Genomic DNA, 19,717 nt, shown 5'->3' on the forward strand with positions numbered 1-19,717 from the left:
AATCACAGCGCAGGAGAGCGGCTCTGAGGCGGAGGTGTGTTAAATGGCGCGCGGCCAACCGGAACCACCTGAGCGTGTGTGTGTGTGTGTGTGTGTGTGTGTGTGTGTGTGTGTGTGTGTGTGTGTGTGTGTGTGTGTGCGCGCTCGTGGGGCTGCGGGTGCCTAAACGAGCTGCAGGGGGCATCCTCACCCTTGCTCGCGGAGATCCCCCCCCCCCCCACACACACACACCCCATCTCCTCTCTCTAAACACACACACGCGCGCACACACTCAGCCTCCTGCCAGACTCCCAGGCCAAACAGCGTCGCCATACGGAACATCCTGCCCTCAACGGAGCGGGGGAGGAGAGAGAGAGAGCGAGGGTAGAGAGAGCCTTGAGTGTATAGAGAGAGAGAGCAGGAGAGAGAGATAGAGAGGAGGTCTGGCGTCTCCCGGTACTAACTATCGGGGCTGGTGCACATAAACTCGCAGGAACAGACGGAGCGGAGGCACCGCCGCTTCAACCGGTGACCGGGAGCAGCGCGTGAAGCCGTGGATTAAAAACAAGCAGACCGCAGACAGAGGGTCGCTCGGATGTGAAGTTGGACCGACTACCGACACTCACCGAGAGCAGGCGGCAGCGGCGGAGGCTTTTGTTCACCCCCTCACCTCCTCCTCCTTCCCCCGAAGGCAGCGGCGGCACCGGGAGGCTGTGCACGCGCGCCCCGACCATGAAGCTGCCTTGGCTGCTTGCGCTCGCGGCGCTTCTCCTCGCGCACACCGCCGCGGTAAGCACGAGCCTCATTCACTCACTCACTCACTCACTCAGATCCTTTGTTAACCGGGCAGCTCCTGTGTGTGCACCATGGCATTTTGTGTGTGTGTGTGTGTGTGTGTGTGTGTGTGTGTGTGTGTGTGTGTGTGTGTGTGTGTGTGTGCGCAGCTACTATTAACGAGACAGTGGTTCTCGGTGATCGGTAGGAAATCCTCCACTCGACCTACATAAGGCGATCAGCCCCTCATTGGACGACCGTGACTCCCGTTAGGGGGGCTGGAGACTCCCGTGCACCCCTGCCCCCATGCAGCTCTTACGCACACACACACACACACCAGCCTTTGTGTCTCACTGTCGGGGTTTATTATGGCCTGCATCCCCTCGAGTCAGGGGAGACTGTGTGTGTGTGTGTGTGTCGGTAATTAGCGGGTTATCTCTAATTGAGCTTGATTACGGGTCTTTGTGCGGTGCCTCGGTCTGTGGTGTCTGTGTCACCAGCTCACATCCTGCCGTTAATTCAGAGAGCCGGCTCCTACTGCGGCTTTAACGACTTTAGTGTGTGTCTCTGTGTGTGTGTGTGTGTGTGTGTGTCCGATCGCCACCTGAGAGGTGCACGCTCCATTTTTAGCCAGATCTTATGGTCCAGATGCCAGAATCCAACCGGGGACATTCTCCCGTCCCGTCCGTCATAACCGGAGGCGTGTGTGTGTGTGTGTGCGTGCGTGCGCATGTTCGCAGCAGTGTGTGTCTGTGGCTAAATGTGGGTGGGGTAACGGGGAAGTTAACGGCGATGCGGTGCGCGAACGAAGGCTCTGTTGGAATGATGTCATTGGGAATCGCGACGGGGAAGCTGATTAGGAATGCGCGAACCCCCCCCTCCTCCTCAACACACACACACACACACACACACACACACACACACACACACACACACACACACACACACACCTCCCGGAACCATCCTCGCCGAGCTTCACGCGCCCCCCCCAATAGCGCGCCCACACCTTCCGTTGCCGATGGATCCAGATTTATCCCATGAGAAGGAGGAAGCTCATCGAGTCATTGAGAGAAAAAGAAGAGGGTGAAGAAAAGATCAAAACACAAATCTAGAGTTCAGTGTAAATGAAGGAGAAAACATCAATTCCCTGTGTGGCACAGGAGCTCGGCTGAGTTTGTAGTATTATTTATAACTGCACGAGGCTTTAGCTCCGTTATTTTCACATCTGCTGTGCTCAGTGTAAAAAGTACAGCACCTCATTGTATTCAAGTGCAGTGTAACCTATACTCCCTCTGGAATAATACTTAAAGTAAAGTTGGACCCTTCAACACAAAAGTTTCACTTACATGGTTAAATCAAATTAAGCCAAAAGAAATCAATACACATAAGTAATGGTACTGTTTTAGTACTTGGACTATATTTATTCAGCATTTTCCAGTCTTTTCAACCACTCTGAGCCCCTTTACAAGTTGTTTTAAACTCAATAAGTGAAGTTTGCTAATCTGAAATTTCATTAATCTAAACAGATCCTTATGCAGAATCTGTAAGTGAGCGACAAGATCTTGGGGCTGGAAGCCCTCTGGTATTCAAATAAGCAAATATTTCAGTGGCCAACCTTCGCCATCTGTTCACTTTCAATCTGAGAGTGATTTGGCGAGAAAACTTTCGCTTCCTGTGGCAAAGCAAAGTGCAGCGCGGCCAAAAAAAAGTTGAAGTGAATATTGCAAGTCAAAGTTCACCAAAGTTTAAACCCCACGCTGAGATATCTTAGCCATGATGGGAAGTGAATGGTAGGCTTAGGTTCCCCACTGACACATTAGCGTAGGTCTGACCGGGCCCTTAGCATGGAGTTCAACTTTAGTGAACTTTGACCCACGGTATTCATGTGTGTGTGACTGAGGCCTAACAGTCCGTGTGGTGAGCAAAAGAGGAAGAACACATGGAACGAAATGCAGCAGTTATCAGATTTTGACTTTATTTGCTTTCATAAGCAGATAGCTTACATAGAGGTCAGCCAAAATAGCCCCTGGACCTAAAACACACAAAATATCACTGTTTGTGTTTTGTGAGGTGAAACATTTGACTTGTGTGAAGAAGGAAACCAGTCGGACGGTCAGTGACAGTCTTGGCTCAAATATCTGCTGGGTACTCCGGAAGCTCCAAATTACTGTCAGTTACTGCCAGAGGCAAATTTGTGATCAGACGATAGCAGAATAGCTTCGATATTGAAGTTGCATTTACCCACTCACACAAACAGAGCTTCTGTATGCAGAACTTTTCTATCACCCATTCATACACTGTTCTCACAGCCATCAGTGGCAATTAGGGCTACTTTGTCTTGCCAAAGGACACTTCAAAATGCAGACTGGAGGAGCCGGGGAGTGGACGACTCACTCTACCACCCAAAAACCTAGAATACAACTGAAGCCCAGTATCATACTGTATATCACTGGCCAAATAAATAACTGCAATGTGGCACAATCACACTTCTAAGTGCACAGATTTGAGTTGAGCAGAGACACATTTTTCAATTCCCTGTCTGAATTCTGGATTATTATCTCGCTCACTCAGGGAAAACAGCTTTTGACCCAATGTTTGTACTGTCAACATCTTGGAGCGCTGTGATACTGCTCTGGTTTGTCAGAGGTTTTCAACACTACACACACAGACACAGTGATTATTATGGGGTCAGTCAGTTGCAGTCTTTGCCAGAGATCCTTGGCCTCCAGCTGATCTAATCTGTCTTGAAGTGTACAGATGGAGACAGGTGTGACACACACAGACACACACACACACACACACACACACACACACACACACACACACACACACACACACACACACACACACACACACACTAAAACACTGTTAGCAGAGCACAGATGGGTGCAGGTGTTGCTCTTATAGGTAACACTTGTGACTATATAAGTCTTGATAATTGCAAGACTCACCTCAAGCAACCTAGTTGTTGAAGACACACACACACACACACACACACACACACACACACACACAGAGGGTTGTATGTATTTGCTGTCAGGATCTTTCTTTAGAAGCCTTTTGGCTTCAAACCAAGTCCCTCTTGCGTGTGTGTGAGAGTGGTCTTTAGTGTTGTGTCTTTTTGGATATTTCCTGTTATCAAAGTTGTGACATCATATCCGTGCGGCTGTATTTTACATGGGAGACCGATTTTCCCACAGACATCTGTTGTGTTCCACAGATAGCCTGTGTATGTGTGTGCATCCGTCCATCCGTCCATCTGTCTGTGTGTGGGCTCAAAAATAGTGAATATCCGCTGCCAAAACTTGTGCTCCTTGAAGTGTGAGTCTGTGTGTGCGTGCGGCGGAAAAAAGCGTTGTGTTCTTGAGGATCGTGTTTAAGTCGAGGAATGAATCAGTTTTTTGTGCGTCCAGCGGCAGACAAAGCCCCCCATAGAGAAGAAGAAAGAGAGAAGGAGCAAGAAACAGGAAAAAATAGCCCGGACAGGGCGGATTGAGGGAGAGTGTGGAATGCGAGAGGCAATTTGACACAGGAAGTGGGTCCCTTCTCACTCTGCTGGAGGACAAAGTCCCCCCTCACACAGTGGCACCACACATGCTGGCAGGTAGAAAACACTCCTGAGGGGGGGGGTATTTCAGGTGTGTGTGTGAAAGGATGGGCGATGGTATGGCGGGTCACCTTCCCTGGTGGATGGAGGAAATGAAAAGGATCATGGTTCATATCCGGAGCTGCATTCAGATGGCTGGTGTCTGGAGGTTGGACAGAGGGAGGGAGAATAATGATAGCCTTCAGTGAGAAAAACAACTTGCCCCCCCCTTCATCTCCCTGTCTCCTCCCTTTGGCTATTTGTGTAGGTGTGTGTGTTGCATATGTACACATGCTGCTCACCCATATCTGAAAGCAATTTCTTATCTCGTTGGAAGGACTGGCTTGGCAGATGTGCCGCATTTGACTGAAATTAGTTTTTCTGTCTGCTGGAGAAAATTTCAGTGGTTTATTTGACTCGATAGAAATGGAATTTCCCATTTACTATTAGAGCGATAATAGTGTGTTAGGACTAAGAAACCTGCTCTCACAATACTTGTTATTTCAGTGTGTCATCCCTCCTAGCCGGCGGAACAATGGGAGTTCAGAATTTGCAGCTCATACTGAACTTTAACTAAAAGCTCAACTCTGTGTAGAAAACTTTATCAATTTTAATTAGGATAAAACAGAGCCCCCTCATTATTGGCCCCAGGAGAGCTCAAAAGGCTTCACTGCAATCTCCCTTTTAACCTCTAATGTCAGGCTGCATACTAATAATTTAGGCGTCACTCGTGAGCCTTGTCTTTTCCACAGTATTCCAATCAAAAAAGTTTTGTAGCCTGGGAAGCGAAACTTGAGGCATAAGAATTCTAGAGGGGACAGATTTTTGCATCAAACTCTTAATCATTGTGAGCTCGTTGTAACAATTAAAGGAGATAAATGTGTGAGTTGAGCTGAGACATTAATACGAGCCCCAGTGTTTTCATGACTAGATGATTTGAATTGACTCCTGCCTCAGTTCATGCAGCTTGTCTGTAGATGGTTCAAAATGCTGTAATTTGGCTTGTAGCTCGTACAAGACACAGCGAGCACATGACTCCAGTGTTGGTCCCTCAGAATAAAATTCAAGATAAGAATGTACTTTCCTATCAATCAGCAGCAAATGCATAATAAAGGAGGGTTTTTAGAAATGCAGGAAAATTCACCAAAAGAGTTGATTGACTCCTTCCCACCTCGCTTTCTTACTTTGCATCTTGCACAATACTGAGAAATAAATTGCTGTTGCATGTGGTTCCCAAGATGTAAAAAAAAAACAATTAAGTACACAAACGTTCATGGCTATGTTCCTGCCAGTGTGTAAACATACAGAAGTTCATTGTGCTTCATAAAGTTGGGCCAAAAAAAGGTTCAGCATCAGTGTCTAGACTGCCAAAGTAAAGAAGAAGAAATTAGCACAATCACCCGGGTGTCATTTTTCATCATTGGCGTTCAGAGACTATTAAAGTCTGTGTCAACTGTAGATTCATTTGAACAGGGAGCCAATGCCGATTATATATACATTGCAGACAAAAGCCAGATGTTATTCACTGTAAGTAGGTTTTTTGACGAATGGAAAAGGAGCTTTACAGTGGATCAGATTGATGAATTAAATTAGAATGAAAGCAGACACAGCATTTGCTGTCTTTTCATCGAAACCTCATAACAGTTTACCTCTCACAATTAAGGCTGTACTCTGGTTTATCTATCAACATGGTTCTTTGGCCCTGTTCATTAAAATCTTTCTTGGGTGAACTGATCAAAAGAGGACAGCTCTAAGTACAAGTGTGACTGCACCCAAGTAAGCAGCAAGATCTGATTTCTCAGACATTCAGAGGTGGACTGTCAACTCCACTGCTGTACGTGCTCTCAACTGACTTCAGAGAATTCTTAAAAGCCATTAGAAATATATGTCAAAACATGGTGGGTACTTTGGTTTGTCTGGAACACTGTAAGAAATAGACCCAGTCTGTGTTGTTCTGATTTCTTCTTCATTTATTTTCCAGCAGACCAGGCACAGGACGTGTTTTGCTCCCTTCTGCCAGTTTACAAAGAAACAGCCTGCCAACAGTTTGGTCTTTGCAAAACAGAAATAATATTTATTTTACATACAAGGCACGAAGATCGGAACACAAGTGACTGCTCCAGACGCATGTGGAGACATATTCTACCATCCACTTGTAATTGGATCACCCTGTTCATACCTGGCATCGCTCCTTATAATCCATAAAATTAGGCTTAAGCTTTACAGTCGCCACCTTCACTGTGAAGCAATGGTGGAGGTCAGACCTAACAGAATATATTGAGGCATGCACTGTAAAGCTTACAAATAAACACAAGATTTGGACAAATGTTCAGCTATTGTCTCCATATAACACTGGAGTTTGTATTATTTGTAGTTTACTGCACAGCTACTTCCAGGTGGAAAATACTATTTTCCTTCGCCAAGGAAGTTATGTTTTTGTTTGTTAGATAGTTAGCACAGAAAACTAATGGACGGATTATCACAAAACTAGGTGTGAGGATGTAGTATGAGTCACATTTCAGTGTGCATTCAGAGCAGATTTTCCACTTTCTTTGCTATTGTGAGAGAGGGCGTTTTTCAACATTTTCACCACTTTCCCAGGGAATCATTCATGGATCTTGATGAGAGAAACCAGGCAAGTTTGCGGGACTGATATCTGTGAGTGTGTGAAGTTTGGTGCTGCTTGATTGAATTTAAGGGGACTGTTGGGCCTTAGCGGAGGTATGTGCTCTACTAAGTGCCCAGTTAGTTTCTGTTTTGTTGCCCTATCCTGCCCCTTTAAAACGGCTAAATGCTTTTATGGGGAATTACTTCACAACTGTAGCCAGGCTGCATAACGAAAGCCTTACTTCTGCTCACGCTGAGGTGTTGTACTTAATCAGCTGCGTAGATCTACGTTCATGCTGCCAGTCACAGCTTCGAAAGTACCCAATGTCTTCAATCATCTGGCTCCACAACATTGTGCAACACAAAACTCTCCCAGTGGAATGCGTTCAAGTCTTCCCACGTATCAGAAAGAATGCTGCTATAGCCTCGGTTCATCTAGCCGGAAACCCTGGCTCCTCTCACCATGACCAGTAACACACACAAGTGCAGACACGTCTGCTCACATATGTGCACCGACGCACATCATCCCTGAACTCTTGATTATCTGACACACAAACTGCATTCACGTGCACTTCTGCAGAGCCAGTGAATATTTGTGGTTGGTGCGCAGCAGTTCTGTTGATTCAGTGAGTCAGAGGGAGACAGAGAACGCTGGAGGTGTTTTAGGTAGGTCACAACAGGCTGGAAACACAGGCTGCGTAGATACTAAACACACACACAGATTCTCCTTCGCAGTAATTGGGCAGCGCTGCGCAGACACACTCGTGTACGTATTCTCTGGAGAGGGGAGTTAGATGAATATAGAGACAAGAGGATGGAGGAGGAGAGGAGTGGAAAAAAGGGAGGTGCTGAGACCACAGGATAATGAGAAGGAGGGAAAGGCCGGGGGAAATAAAATGGAGACAGGTAAGGATGGAAAAAGTGTCAAGGTAATGCTACGGCGAGGGGAAAGGCGAACAGGATGCTGAAGGATCAAAAGAGGAATAAAAAAAGGGGATCGGGGTGGAAAAGAAAGAGCATGAAGAAAAGGGAAAGAGATTATTGGAAGAGAAAGAAGGAACATGGTAGAATTCGGGGATATGGAAGATGGAGAGTGGGGAGAAATGAGAGCTGGATGATGGTGAGGGGTTGGAGCGAGGCCAGGACGATGGAGAGATGGGAGTCAGGATGGAGGGATGCCGAGAGAGTGCGGGTGGGGGAGGGAGGCGTGCACTGCTCATTCCCAGGAGACTGTGCTCTACCTGCTCTCCACGGCCGTCGCCATGACAACCAGCATGGCTGTTGCTGTCACAGCTTTATTGCCCCCCTCTCTCTCCTGGCTCTTCCCTCACTTTCCCCTCGTTCTGCTCTCTCATTTTGATTCCTCGTCCTCTCCTTTGCTTTTCTCATTCACAGCTTTTCAGATCTCATTCTGTTTTTCGTCTCCACTCATTTCATTATTTCATTCCTCCTCTCTCTGTTTTCCTCCCTTGAACTGTTCCACTACAATAAATACAAAAAATAGAGTAGGGATAAGATGGCAGTTAAGTCTCAACTTTTGTGTGTGTGTGTGTGTGTGTGTGTGTGTGTGTGTGTGTGTGTGTGTGTGTGTGTGTGTGTGTGTGTGTGTGTGTGTGTGTGTGTGTGTGTGTGTGTTTGTACTATTATAGGATTCTAAATTAGAGAGCATAAACCCATTGCCGTCCTCCAAAACCACAAAGCATTCTGGGATCTGTGTGTTAGAGCTTTCGCTATAAATAAAAACCCAGAAACAGGGTGCCTCTCTCCCAGTAACAAACCTGTGTGTGTGTGTGTGTGTGTGTGTGTATTCACGCTGCTGAGATATTGTCATTCTTCTCTCGTATCGTTTGAATCCCTACTTTAGGTGCTACTGTCTTTCCCGGCACGTTTCTGTAACGGCGGGGTAATTGAGTTAACGAAGGGCCGGATGGGCGGGGTCACCCAGAGCTGAAACCCAATGCAGTCCAATGGGACTACTGGAATGTGTATTTCCTGCCAGGCAGCTGATAAGAGCTGGTTGAGGCCGTGATAAGGCCGGCCTTCTTTACACTCTCGACCAGGGTCATCGTCTTTGTGCGGCTGGCCTCCGTCTGACCTCCACCACTTGACCCCCGGGCCCCCACCCATCTCCCTCTCCATCTGTTTGCCCATTTGTTTGTCTGATGCTAATCGTCTCAGCAAGTGTAGATTACTAATTTTTGTCTGTTGAAACTTTGGACATTTTAGTCTTAATTTAGGCATTAATAGTTAAGTTAAATCTTAAAATCCTCACAAAAGTTCAGTCTTCATCTTGTAAATAAGCTTAAGCTTGACAGACATCTGCTTACTGGCTTTTTCTGGAGTTCTCAACTGAATCACATGGTCCTCATCAGCAGCAGCATTGTTTTAGAATTTGCTGTGAGGTGACAGTGCTTCCATTAACTTTTCTGAAGGCATTGTGTAGGAAAGAATGAAACACAATGTTGTTCTTGTTGGTATCCATTGATATCAATCTGAATATCTTTGACTGTTGATCAGACATAACAAGACATTTAAGATGTCGCCTTGAACTTTATGAACAAAGAAAATAAAATCAATTAAATATAACAGTCTAGAGCTGTAACTGTTTTCTGAAATCTCCTGCAGTGTTTACACCATTTATTTAGAAATTATATATCTGCTTTCACATTTTATAGACTAGACTATTCTTCTCCTGACACTTGAGCTGGTATTGATTTGGCCATAATCTAATATAGTGTTGTTTTATCAAGTGTGTTATATTTCTATGATCTAGTAAAAAACTAATTCCAGAACCTTGGAACAAAGTTGCAGCTTTACCTTCAGGCCACTGCTAATGACACCCAATCTCCCCTGCTCCCAATGCCCTGTGTAAAGAACCAGTGTCCTTGTCACTGGCTGATCCACTTTCTGAGTCTGGGAGTCCATATTTGAAAATGGCCACTGAAAGCGCTGTAAGTTTGTTTGCCCCTAACAGTGGTAGAGAGTGCTCGTAAACGAAGAAACAGGCGAAGATAGAGAGTGTGTTGTCCCAGGGGAGCGTCTTTAAGGCCCTGCAGGAAAGACATAAAGATCAAGTAAAAAGGGGGAAGTTAAATTCATGCCTGCACACGACGGGATGTATGAATGTCATCTAATTTGTTCTGACTTGATTTCTTCTTGTCTGTAATCTGTCAGCATCACAGTTTCTGTTTCCAAATGATCATCGCTTGTTTTTCTTTGACAACAAAAAGAATTTGTCAGTTTTAATTTGCAGATATTTGGTTTCTAGTGTTCTGTTCCATCGAGACGGATGCAGAGTTAATTATTTTTTATTTTTTATAATGATTCAGTCTTATCTGGGTTGTCATCCTCATGCAATGAGGGGTTCTTACAGTAATATTTCATCACAATTTCATTACAATGTGCACAGCAGCAGATCTGCTCGTCTGCATACTGATTTGAACGACCCGTACGCTTGTGTTTGTGTCTCACTGGTTATGGGTTATTATAGGATGGACACAGGAAGTGAGTATTTATAGAGCTGGCGTTCATGCCTCAGATGGAGAGGGAGCTTCCTGAGTGGTGCATAAAGGGGGAGTTTTAAAGGTGTGTCACATGTGCGTGTTTGGACGTGAAACGGAGGCAGAGAAGGTGATGAAGCAGCAGCACAGGGAGGCTGCTTGTGCGAATGAGAGCGAGAAATACTGTGCGAGAGGCATGTGACTGTGTATGTGTGCATTTGAATTATTTAGCCCAGCGTCCCGACAGAGGAGTGAACGAGGTCAGGAGCTCATTGCTGCAACATTTTCCCTCTCTCCATCCATCCATCCCTACACCATCCACCCACCAGCTCCGCTCCTCCTCCTCGTCTTCGCCCTCCTCTCCCTCCATTGTCACGGCTGTAGAGCTGCTCGTTTATTCTGCTCGTCTTAATAAACAGGAACTTGGTAACAAAAGGCTTTTACCATATGTTTCTTACATCTCCTCAATTATCGTCGAGCTGTGAGGGAAGAGCATTGATCCAATTAAAGTGTGTGTGTGTGTGTGTGTGTGTGTGTGTGTGTGTGTGTGTGTGTGTGTGTGTGTGTGTGTGTGTGTGTGTGTGTGTGTGTGTGTGTGTGTGTGTGTGTGTGTGTGTGTGTGTGTACCCTCTGAGTAAACCTTTTGAACTCTGTTGCTTTAAAGGGCTCTTTCAAAGGCGTTTGCAGTCTGAATGAGCCTCTGATGCTAACGAGCTGCGTGTGTGTTTTTGTTTGTGTGTGTGTGCACGTGTGGTTGGGAGGTTTGGGATTCTGCAATATTGCTTGGTGGTTGCAGCAGGTTTCTTTCCCATAGGACCGTTATTTAAACACCTCCATGCACGCACACACACACACACACACACACACACACACACACACACACACACACACACAAACACTTTTGCGGCAGCAGGTGATTCATTCTTAATCTTTCATTCCAACAGTTGTGGATTAGCCCTAATCTTAGCCAGCAGAAACCCAGGTCTGAAAGGCTGAAGAGTGTGTGTGTGTGTGTGTTTCTCTGCCTGTCTTCTCAAGTGTGCTGTTTATTTAGCCGTGCCTGTGTGAGACATGATAATTGTTTCCCCTGTTGAACTGAGTGGGGGGTCTGTTTGACAGGACATGATATGACTGCGGCAGATACGCATGACAGATTGACAGGTCGCACAAAACAAAGGGAGGGGTGATAGAGGAGACACACTTTAATTATCCTTTACTAACATGTTAGTTGAAGAATATTGTAATTGGGCAATAATCCACTAAAACTGATGATACTTATTTTAAATTGAGTGGAAAACAGTTGTTAATCTGATGCATAAAAAAACATCCTTAGATATTTATATTCTGTTCGATTTTTCAGTTTTGCGTTCGTCTCGAATTATAGAAATGTCATCAAAACGCCCACTCACTCGCTGTGAATTCTACTTGTTGTATTCTCACATGGGCCCACTCTGACATTTTGCGGACATTGGATCAGGGGGCTGGCAGGAAAAGTTCTGGAAAGCAACTGGATGAACAAACTTGGAAATTTGAGTTCTCACACACAGTGCATCTCTGAAAGCAGCTTTACTGTCTCTGATGGTGATAAGAGCTGCAGGTTCAATTTGAGGTTTTATTAGTGAAGATACAACAGTTTGATGCCAATATTAAAACATACCTCACTTCGAGATATGAGCACATTTTCAACAAGCCCATTTTCCATGCAAGAAAAAAAAAGCCAAAGTTTTCAAATACCAGCATTTGCATAAGAACTTTGCTAGAATAAGGTAAGTAGGGCTGCAACTACTGTTATTTTCATTGACAAAAAACGTTTTAGTCTATTAAGATTAAATTAAAAACCTAACAAGGTTTGACCAGCAAATATTTGACATTTTGCTTGGAAAAATAACAGAAATGACAAACTGAAAGTAAAATTCACTTAAAATAAATGTTTTGTTTGTTTCCCCATTAAATCCACTCTAAAAATCTGAATACAAAAGTTGACGTTAAAGAAAACTGACACAGATTTGACATTTCCATACTTGACAGTCTTTGATACTCTGCTATGGAAACACATGGGTACCAAAAAAGACCTGAGGTTCAATTCCCAGTTGAAATTACAAAGTTATTTTAAAAGTCCATGCAGTCGTCTCTGTTTTCCATTTATACCCTCTGCTATTGGTACCAAAAAAAGCAGAGAGGTTTGGGTGTCATGGTGGCTTAACGGTTAAGAGGCATGCACCACACTGTGATTGCAATGTTCCCAGTTCAATTCTGGCTGGGGACCTTTTTCTTACACGTCATTCCCCCTTTTCTATCACCTATTTTCGTATCATTTACAAAAATACTTTAACGTGAAATGAGGTTTAAAACCCAACTTTAATTGTGACAAGAAATATTTGGTTTAGTTACTGCTGAGCATAAATTGCATTTTGTGTCATCATCTTGTTTATTTTAGCACCTGATAATGGAAATGTTGATGATTGGAACACAAACAAAATGGAACAAAGCAGCCGCTAGGTGTGGCAACGGATCTGAAAGTGATTATTGTGTGGAGATGGAGGGAGAGGGGATCTGAAGCGAACAAAAGGGGGACGAGGTCAGAGGCAATCACCGACCAAAGTTATATGAAAGGACATGGTGGCAGGTAAAGAGAAGAAAAGGAGGGAGGGGGCGGGGAATGAAAGAGAACGCAGCAGACGAGGAGGAAAGGCAAGATAGATTATGTTTATATGTAAAAAAATACAAATATGAGAAGCTAATATGAAAATAGAGGGAGAGTGGGGAGGGGCTGGCTTCAGATGGAGCCAGAATTATAAAGGAGTGGGTGAGGAAGGGGGGGAAAAAAGAGAAAATGGAAGGGAGAGAAGGATGGATGGGGCAGGCTGGAGAGAGAGAAAGAGAAGGACTGGTGGTTAACGCAGGCCTGTAAAGAGCTTAGGGCAGCTGAGACGGATTGAATGGAGAGAACAACCTGGACAGGATTACAGTGAGAGAGGAGGGCTGTAAGAGCAAGATCGTATCATAACCCATATATTTCCCTGTCGCCGGAGAACACAGTTTGTCTGGTTTACAGCGTCGCTGACTGCTCTGCCTCCATCTAGTTCCCTAGTCACACTTTAATTAAACTGAGCCAATAGCATCCAAGAATTAATGATCGCTGATTGTTATAGAAAGCACTCAGGAGCTAATCTATGTGTTAGACAATCATTCTCAAGCCATTAGTTACTTAAATCCACCTTTTAATTAATTAGTTAGTGAATAATGTTGCGTACAGAGGGGTGAGGCTTCTTTAACGGTGCCGCAGAGGATGAAGAGAAGAACGAACATGTTTGTGATTATATTTATTTAAGATTTATTTGAATTCAGAGGCTGAAGGAAGAGAACACTGTCTGAACAACAGGGAGCTTCCACCTGAATAATAATGAATTCACGTCTATACATTTCACTACGAACGCACTGATTTATCTGCTGGACGTCACCATCAGCCGATATTGACCTTGTCGACTGCCATCGGCAAGTAAGATGACATTCACAGATGGCAGGGGCCGACGTTTTATCTGTTGCGTCGCATCGATTTTTGCACCGGCTAAATGTTCTGCTGGTTGTTTGAGGTCTGTAGCTTCAGATTCAGAGAAAGTAACGACCCACAACAGCCACCGGCCCTCATGTGACAGATGCTTGTTTCTCAAGTTTGTGTGAGTGAGTGAATTTGTGCTCATTTGAAGATGGTGTGATGAAGGGAAGTAAAAACTGTATTTTCAAGTTTATTTTGTAGTTTAGTCGTACACAAACAAACAATTTGTGGTTTTTAGGGGAGATGACGTTTGATCCACACAGCAGCATCTCCCGCTGTAGTGTGGCTTTTTTCATCTACGGTTGGTTTTACGCAGGTTTTGATTTAGTCTCTGAACAGACATGCAGTCACCAAACCTTGCAAATAAGTGTATTTCCCCAAAACATTATTTTTTTAACATGTGAGGCTCATTACAGGTTACATGTCTGAGCTGCAAAAGTGAATGTCCCTGTTCAGATAATTTCTTTTGAACATTTTTAGAAACCTGAATTATATAATAATAATTATAATAATAAAAAGAACAAATTAACCAAATATTCTGTGTTCCCAAATAAACCATCCGTGGAAACCATAACAATGAGTGGCATGAAAAGTAATCAATACATTATTCTTTTGTTCACTCCTGCAATTCATTATTTTTGTTATTATTCTGGTTATTGAGTAATTGACTTGTCACAGTGTAAACGCCCAAAAAGACAGACAAAGAATAACATTTAAAAATATGGAGCTGTGCAAGAAAAAAATTACTTAAGTGTTTAATGCAGTCGTTTTATCCCCGTCTCCCTTTAAAAGTCATCCAGCTGCACGACAGACTCTACAGAGAACACATGAGCCATTCATTGACAAAAAAACAAGACAAACCAAATGTCTCATTTCCCGTCCTTGTTTATCACGTTGGATCATGAGTGCTTCAAGTCATTTGACATTGATTCATTAGAGTTAATCAGTATCTCAAGATAAATATCTTTATGAGGTCACAAGCATCCAGGCTGCTCCCTGCTCCTGCTCTATCTGGAGCTCACTCTGTCACCAGACTCTCACGACCTGCGTAATTAGTGCCCGATATCCAGAGCTGTTATGATACATGAAGAATCAATCAGCTATCTGGCTGCTGCTGGGAGTCATTGGCCGCAATCTGCTCCCAGCCTTGGGATTAGCTGCACCTCTGCTAAAGTCAGGCGACCAATGGGAGGGAGCCAAGAGAGCGTAGCAAGGTCAGCTGCTCGGGATGCCCCTAGAGCAAGTGTGTGCGTGCGTGTGTGAGAGAATTCATAAAAATACACATCACACCGACTGTGCGCACACACTGGCAAAAGGTGCATCTTCCAATCCCATATTGAATTACACAGGGCTGATTGGATTTTTCTCCCCTGCTTCAAAGACAAAAACGCTCTTCTCTCGTTCTCCTCCCACCCGCCTGCGGCTCCGTCATCCCACCAGCCCTCTCTGTTTTTTCCCCCTTATTTCAAGTACTCTCCATTTAAATGCGTCCTCTCCAAAACTCTGCCTTTTATGCATTGATTTTTATCCTTGGGGTCTGTATAGTCGCATGACTGTCATTAGCCTGATTACACAGGTTGTAATTATATGAACACACACACACACACACACAGATGCTGCCTTGTGACTCGCATCACTGTATATGGACAGAAATGTGACTCTAATCATCGTCTGTTTGTGTGTGCATTTCCTTGTGTGTTACGGTTTTCGATTCGGGGCTGAGAGGAGACCATTGATTACCGTTTTTGAGTGTACTCTGAGTGCCTCTCTCTCTCACTGCCACACAAAGGCATCATGGTCTGCAGGGCTCTCTCTCTCTCACACGCAGCCACATTGCTGAGCCCTTTTGAAAAGTTCCTTAGAAACACAAGAAAAGTTCCAGCCACAGGCACCACGCCCTCCCACTGGCCCTGCAGAAATGGGCCCATTGAGTCAGGCTATAATCACCCTCTCTCACACACACACATGCACTTATAAATCTGCATTCGTCCTTGCTCCATCTCTCTCTCTCTCCCCACTACTTCATAGAAGCAGCCACAAAAACGCAGTCATTGACCAACCTGCCAACCCGCAGCATTCACCGCTCTCTGCAACATTTCTCCACTAAACATCACTAGATACAAACACACACACACACACACACTCACAAGCACCCCAATGCACGGCGGTGTATTGTGTAGTGTGGGAGCAGCAGTTGTGTCAGAATCTCAAGGCATTTCTGGCAGCAGGACAGTGACACACACAGATGCATGTTTCATAAGGTCATATATAATGGAGGAGTATTTCACGCAGAGAGGCCTTGTGTGTGTGTCTTTGTCTGTGTGTATTTGTGTGTCTGTGTGCACTTGTGTGCATGTGTGTGTGTGTGTGTGTGCTAGCCTTGAGATGTGGTCTTTAATCCTGCTGGATTGTCAGATTAGTGTAACAGCTGGGTCCTACATACAGATATGCATCTCTGTGCCTCTCTCTGTCTCTCTTTGTATCACCCCTCCTCCCATCATACTGCTCCTCCATATTTCACCAAGCGCTGAGTGCATCTATGCATTTGTGTGTGTGTGTGTGTGTGTGTGTGTGTGTGTGTGTGTGTGTGTGTGTGTGTGTGTGTGTGTGTGTGTGTGTGTGTGTGTGTGTGTGTGTGTGTGTGTGTGTGTGTGTGTGTGTGTGTGTGTGTGTGTGTCAGTCTCACAGCTCCAGTCCATTACACGGTTTCAGGCTGCCTGATGTGTCGCTACGCAGTCATGTGACCTCTACTGAGTCTGCGGCAAGTCTCAGTGTCAGCTGCTTGTTTTATTGGAAGAACTGAGACATTACAGGTTAAACACACTCAGCCTCCCGGGGCCACAGTTCCTGCTCTTGCAGCCCCGATCAGATTAATGCTTTTCCTGTTGCATTAGCAGTTAATAGAGTTTGGTGAACAGAAAAAAATGAGGCTGACATGTAATCAATAAAATAACATAACATTGCTTTATACATACATACATGGATCAACCTACTATATGTAACAGGGTTTCCTCTATAGTGGGAACATGAGCCACTCACAAATAGATGAGAAAAAGAAAAACTAAATCTTCATATAATGATGCCATATTGAAAATGTTCTCCAAGTCAAGGAATCATGCTCACTGTTCATGATGTGCCATGTTTGCAAAGGTCAAAGGTTACACTATACACTTTTTTCATGCTTCTATGCGGTACCCAATTTAGTTTCTTTATTTGTTGAGTACCACCAGGACAGAAAATAATTCTGAGGGAAACACTTTATACAGAGCTAAGTTGAGAGAGAAAAGTATATGTTGTTGGAAAGCGGTCAGTATTTCGCTTGTAAGACGATGACGGAGAGGATTGATCATATTCTGTTAGGTTTTGGGTGAATAATTCAAAGTGAATCTCCATAGTCGTTTGCATATAAGAGGGAGTGTAGGGAGTATTAATGAGGATTAATGGTGATGCTTGCGATGAAAAGCTTTAGTAAATGATATGAAGTAATGCTCTGTTAAGTGTTTGGTCACAGATAAACTGTGTGAGATGAATACGGAAAAACTTAAAATCGGATTTAGATTCAGAAAATCCAGATGCATGATTTATTTTTTTTTATTCCTCCACTGTGCACCTGTTCTGTTCTCTCTGACCAAGCCACTCAGTGCACCAAATTTAGCAAATGCACAACTTTCCACGAGGACATTCATCACTTGGATCATCTTTTGTCCTTTATAACTCGGTGGAGAAAGATAATATTAGAAAGATAATATTAGTGCTTTCAGCTGTGGTTTGGTGCTGCTCGGAGACGGCTTCAGGTCCCGGGTGAGCGGGAATAACAAACTAGAGCCAGTGTAATGCCATCCTCCCACAGGTTTTGTGCGGGGAATTAATACGACCAGCAGTCACTGCGATTTTGGATCGGCCACCGTAGCGCTATCAGAAATGTGATCGGCAAAAAGATCTAAAAATAATGGAGGGAGAAGAAGTGTTTCATCCATTTCCTGGCTGTTGAACATGAGCATGTTTACATTTTTTTCCCGTGGTTCATGTTTATCGGTCATGGGGAGCACTCATGTGTGAAAAACTGAGACAAACATGCAGGACGGGATTAGAAATGTGTTTGGCAATGGACAAAATCAGCCTTCCCACTCAGCATCGTGTCCACAAGTATCTTTTTGGGCACTGGAGAGCAGTTTTAGATGATACATATTTAAAAATAACACAAGCAGCTATAAATGTCAGACTTTATTTTTCTTTTAACCTCAAAATTAGTCTGAACACTGACATCCAACACACTTTTTCTATTAATCCCCCTCACAGCCACCCAGAAGCACTTCCCATCTCCCAAACAGCTTAATCAGTGTAAAATTGCTCAGCAGGTTCCCTCATGCAAACACAAAGTGATGGCTGCTGATGACCCCCCGCTGCAGCTGTTACTGTACAGAATCTCTTGACGCTAAATAATAACCTGCCCTTTAAAGTTGGAGCTTTTTTTTTAACTTGCCCCGCTGCCAGAATAAGAGGCCTGGGAGGCTAAAAGAAGTGAGTAGGAGACGTTCATGATAGACATTTCAACCATGACTGTAAATGTATGTATTTATCATACAGCTGAGGGAATCAATTTGAAAGACGCTGTATGGTTTGGATCCACAGGGTGAACGCTGCTAATATAAGGCTTGACTGCATTTACTGCAGAAAACATTCTTGCATTTTTTTGGTTTGAAAGTACAGTTCAACCCCTTGATGAAATGGTTTCATAAATCTGAATTTGTACTTATTATTATGAAAAACAGAAATTATAAGTTGCATTCACGATTTTTCAATTTGTTATTGTTAAAACCATTTTATCTCAAACATGGAAAAAATGGTTTCAACTAAAGACTGAATATAAAGATGGACGAAATGACGGCTCTCTGAAAGTGAAGTCAAAGCGTCTTGATCGCCCCCTGGTGGCTTGCTGCAGTGTAAGTCATAATTTGAGCACCATTGCCCTATTAATGACACTACTGCTCCTTTTTTGCATACTGAAATATTTATAGCTATCACACAACTTAAATGTTGTCGAGACATTAGTGTTCCCCTCAGGATGAACCCTAATAATTTTAGATTTGACTCAGATGTACTTTGTATAATATGCTAATTAGTGAATGTTAGTATGCTCACACTCCAAACCGACAGGACTTCCCTACTGTGGATCCATCCCCTGATCGCCACTGTGACTCTGGCTCCACATGAGCAAGATGGCAGCGATTCTGTTGTAAATAGTTTGGCTTAATTTCTGGTTAGTGGGAGGACAAGTCGTCTATGGTTTTACCACCAACACAATCTTAAAGTTAGAATTAAAATGTGGAAAAACAAGTGAGCACACTGTGTAAGGCTATACTCTGTGGAGAAGAGGGGCCCTTTTCATGTGTCTAAGCCTCAGGGGCCCATTGGCTCATCATGTGTCCATGAATAGAGGAGTGTATTTTAAGACTTTTTGTCACCTTGTGCACACAAAGACAGGATTTCTTTGACCCCCCTGGCTGTAGCGTGCAGGTGTGAGTTGTTTGAAGGTTCACCTGACGTCATTGCTACAAGACACTGTCTCGACATCTGACCCTCGCTGTCTCTCTCTCTCTCTCTCTCTGTGTGTGTGTGAGTCTGTGAGCGTGTGAGTCTGTGTGACTGTGCAGAGCTGTTCTGTGTTAATCTCTGCTAAAGGTGGCAGGTGTCTTAACCAGGCCATCACCTGGT

At 44.2% G+C, this 19,717-nt stretch overlaps 1 protein-coding gene across 2 annotated transcripts in view; it reads left to right on the top strand.

Annotated features, from left to right (window-relative positions):
• Positions 1-243: 243 nt before the first annotated feature.
• The window catches only part of sdc3 (syndecan 3), a 35,829-nt gene continuing 16,355 nt past the window's right edge, over positions 244-19,717 (top strand). For both annotated transcript variants that reach the window (XM_069516915.1, XM_020090748.2), the window contains exon 1: positions 244-768. In XM_069516915.1, coding sequence (XP_069373016.1) covers positions 712-768 — 57 coding nt within the window. In that variant the 5' untranslated portion in view covers positions 244-711. The remainder of the gene's footprint in view (positions 769-19,717) is intronic.

This window comes from Paralichthys olivaceus, chromosome 20, assembly GCF_024713975.1.
Source record: "Paralichthys olivaceus isolate ysfri-2021 chromosome 20, ASM2471397v2, whole genome shotgun sequence".
NCBI classification, from domain to species: domain Eukaryota; kingdom Metazoa; phylum Chordata; class Actinopteri; order Pleuronectiformes; family Paralichthyidae; genus Paralichthys; species Paralichthys olivaceus.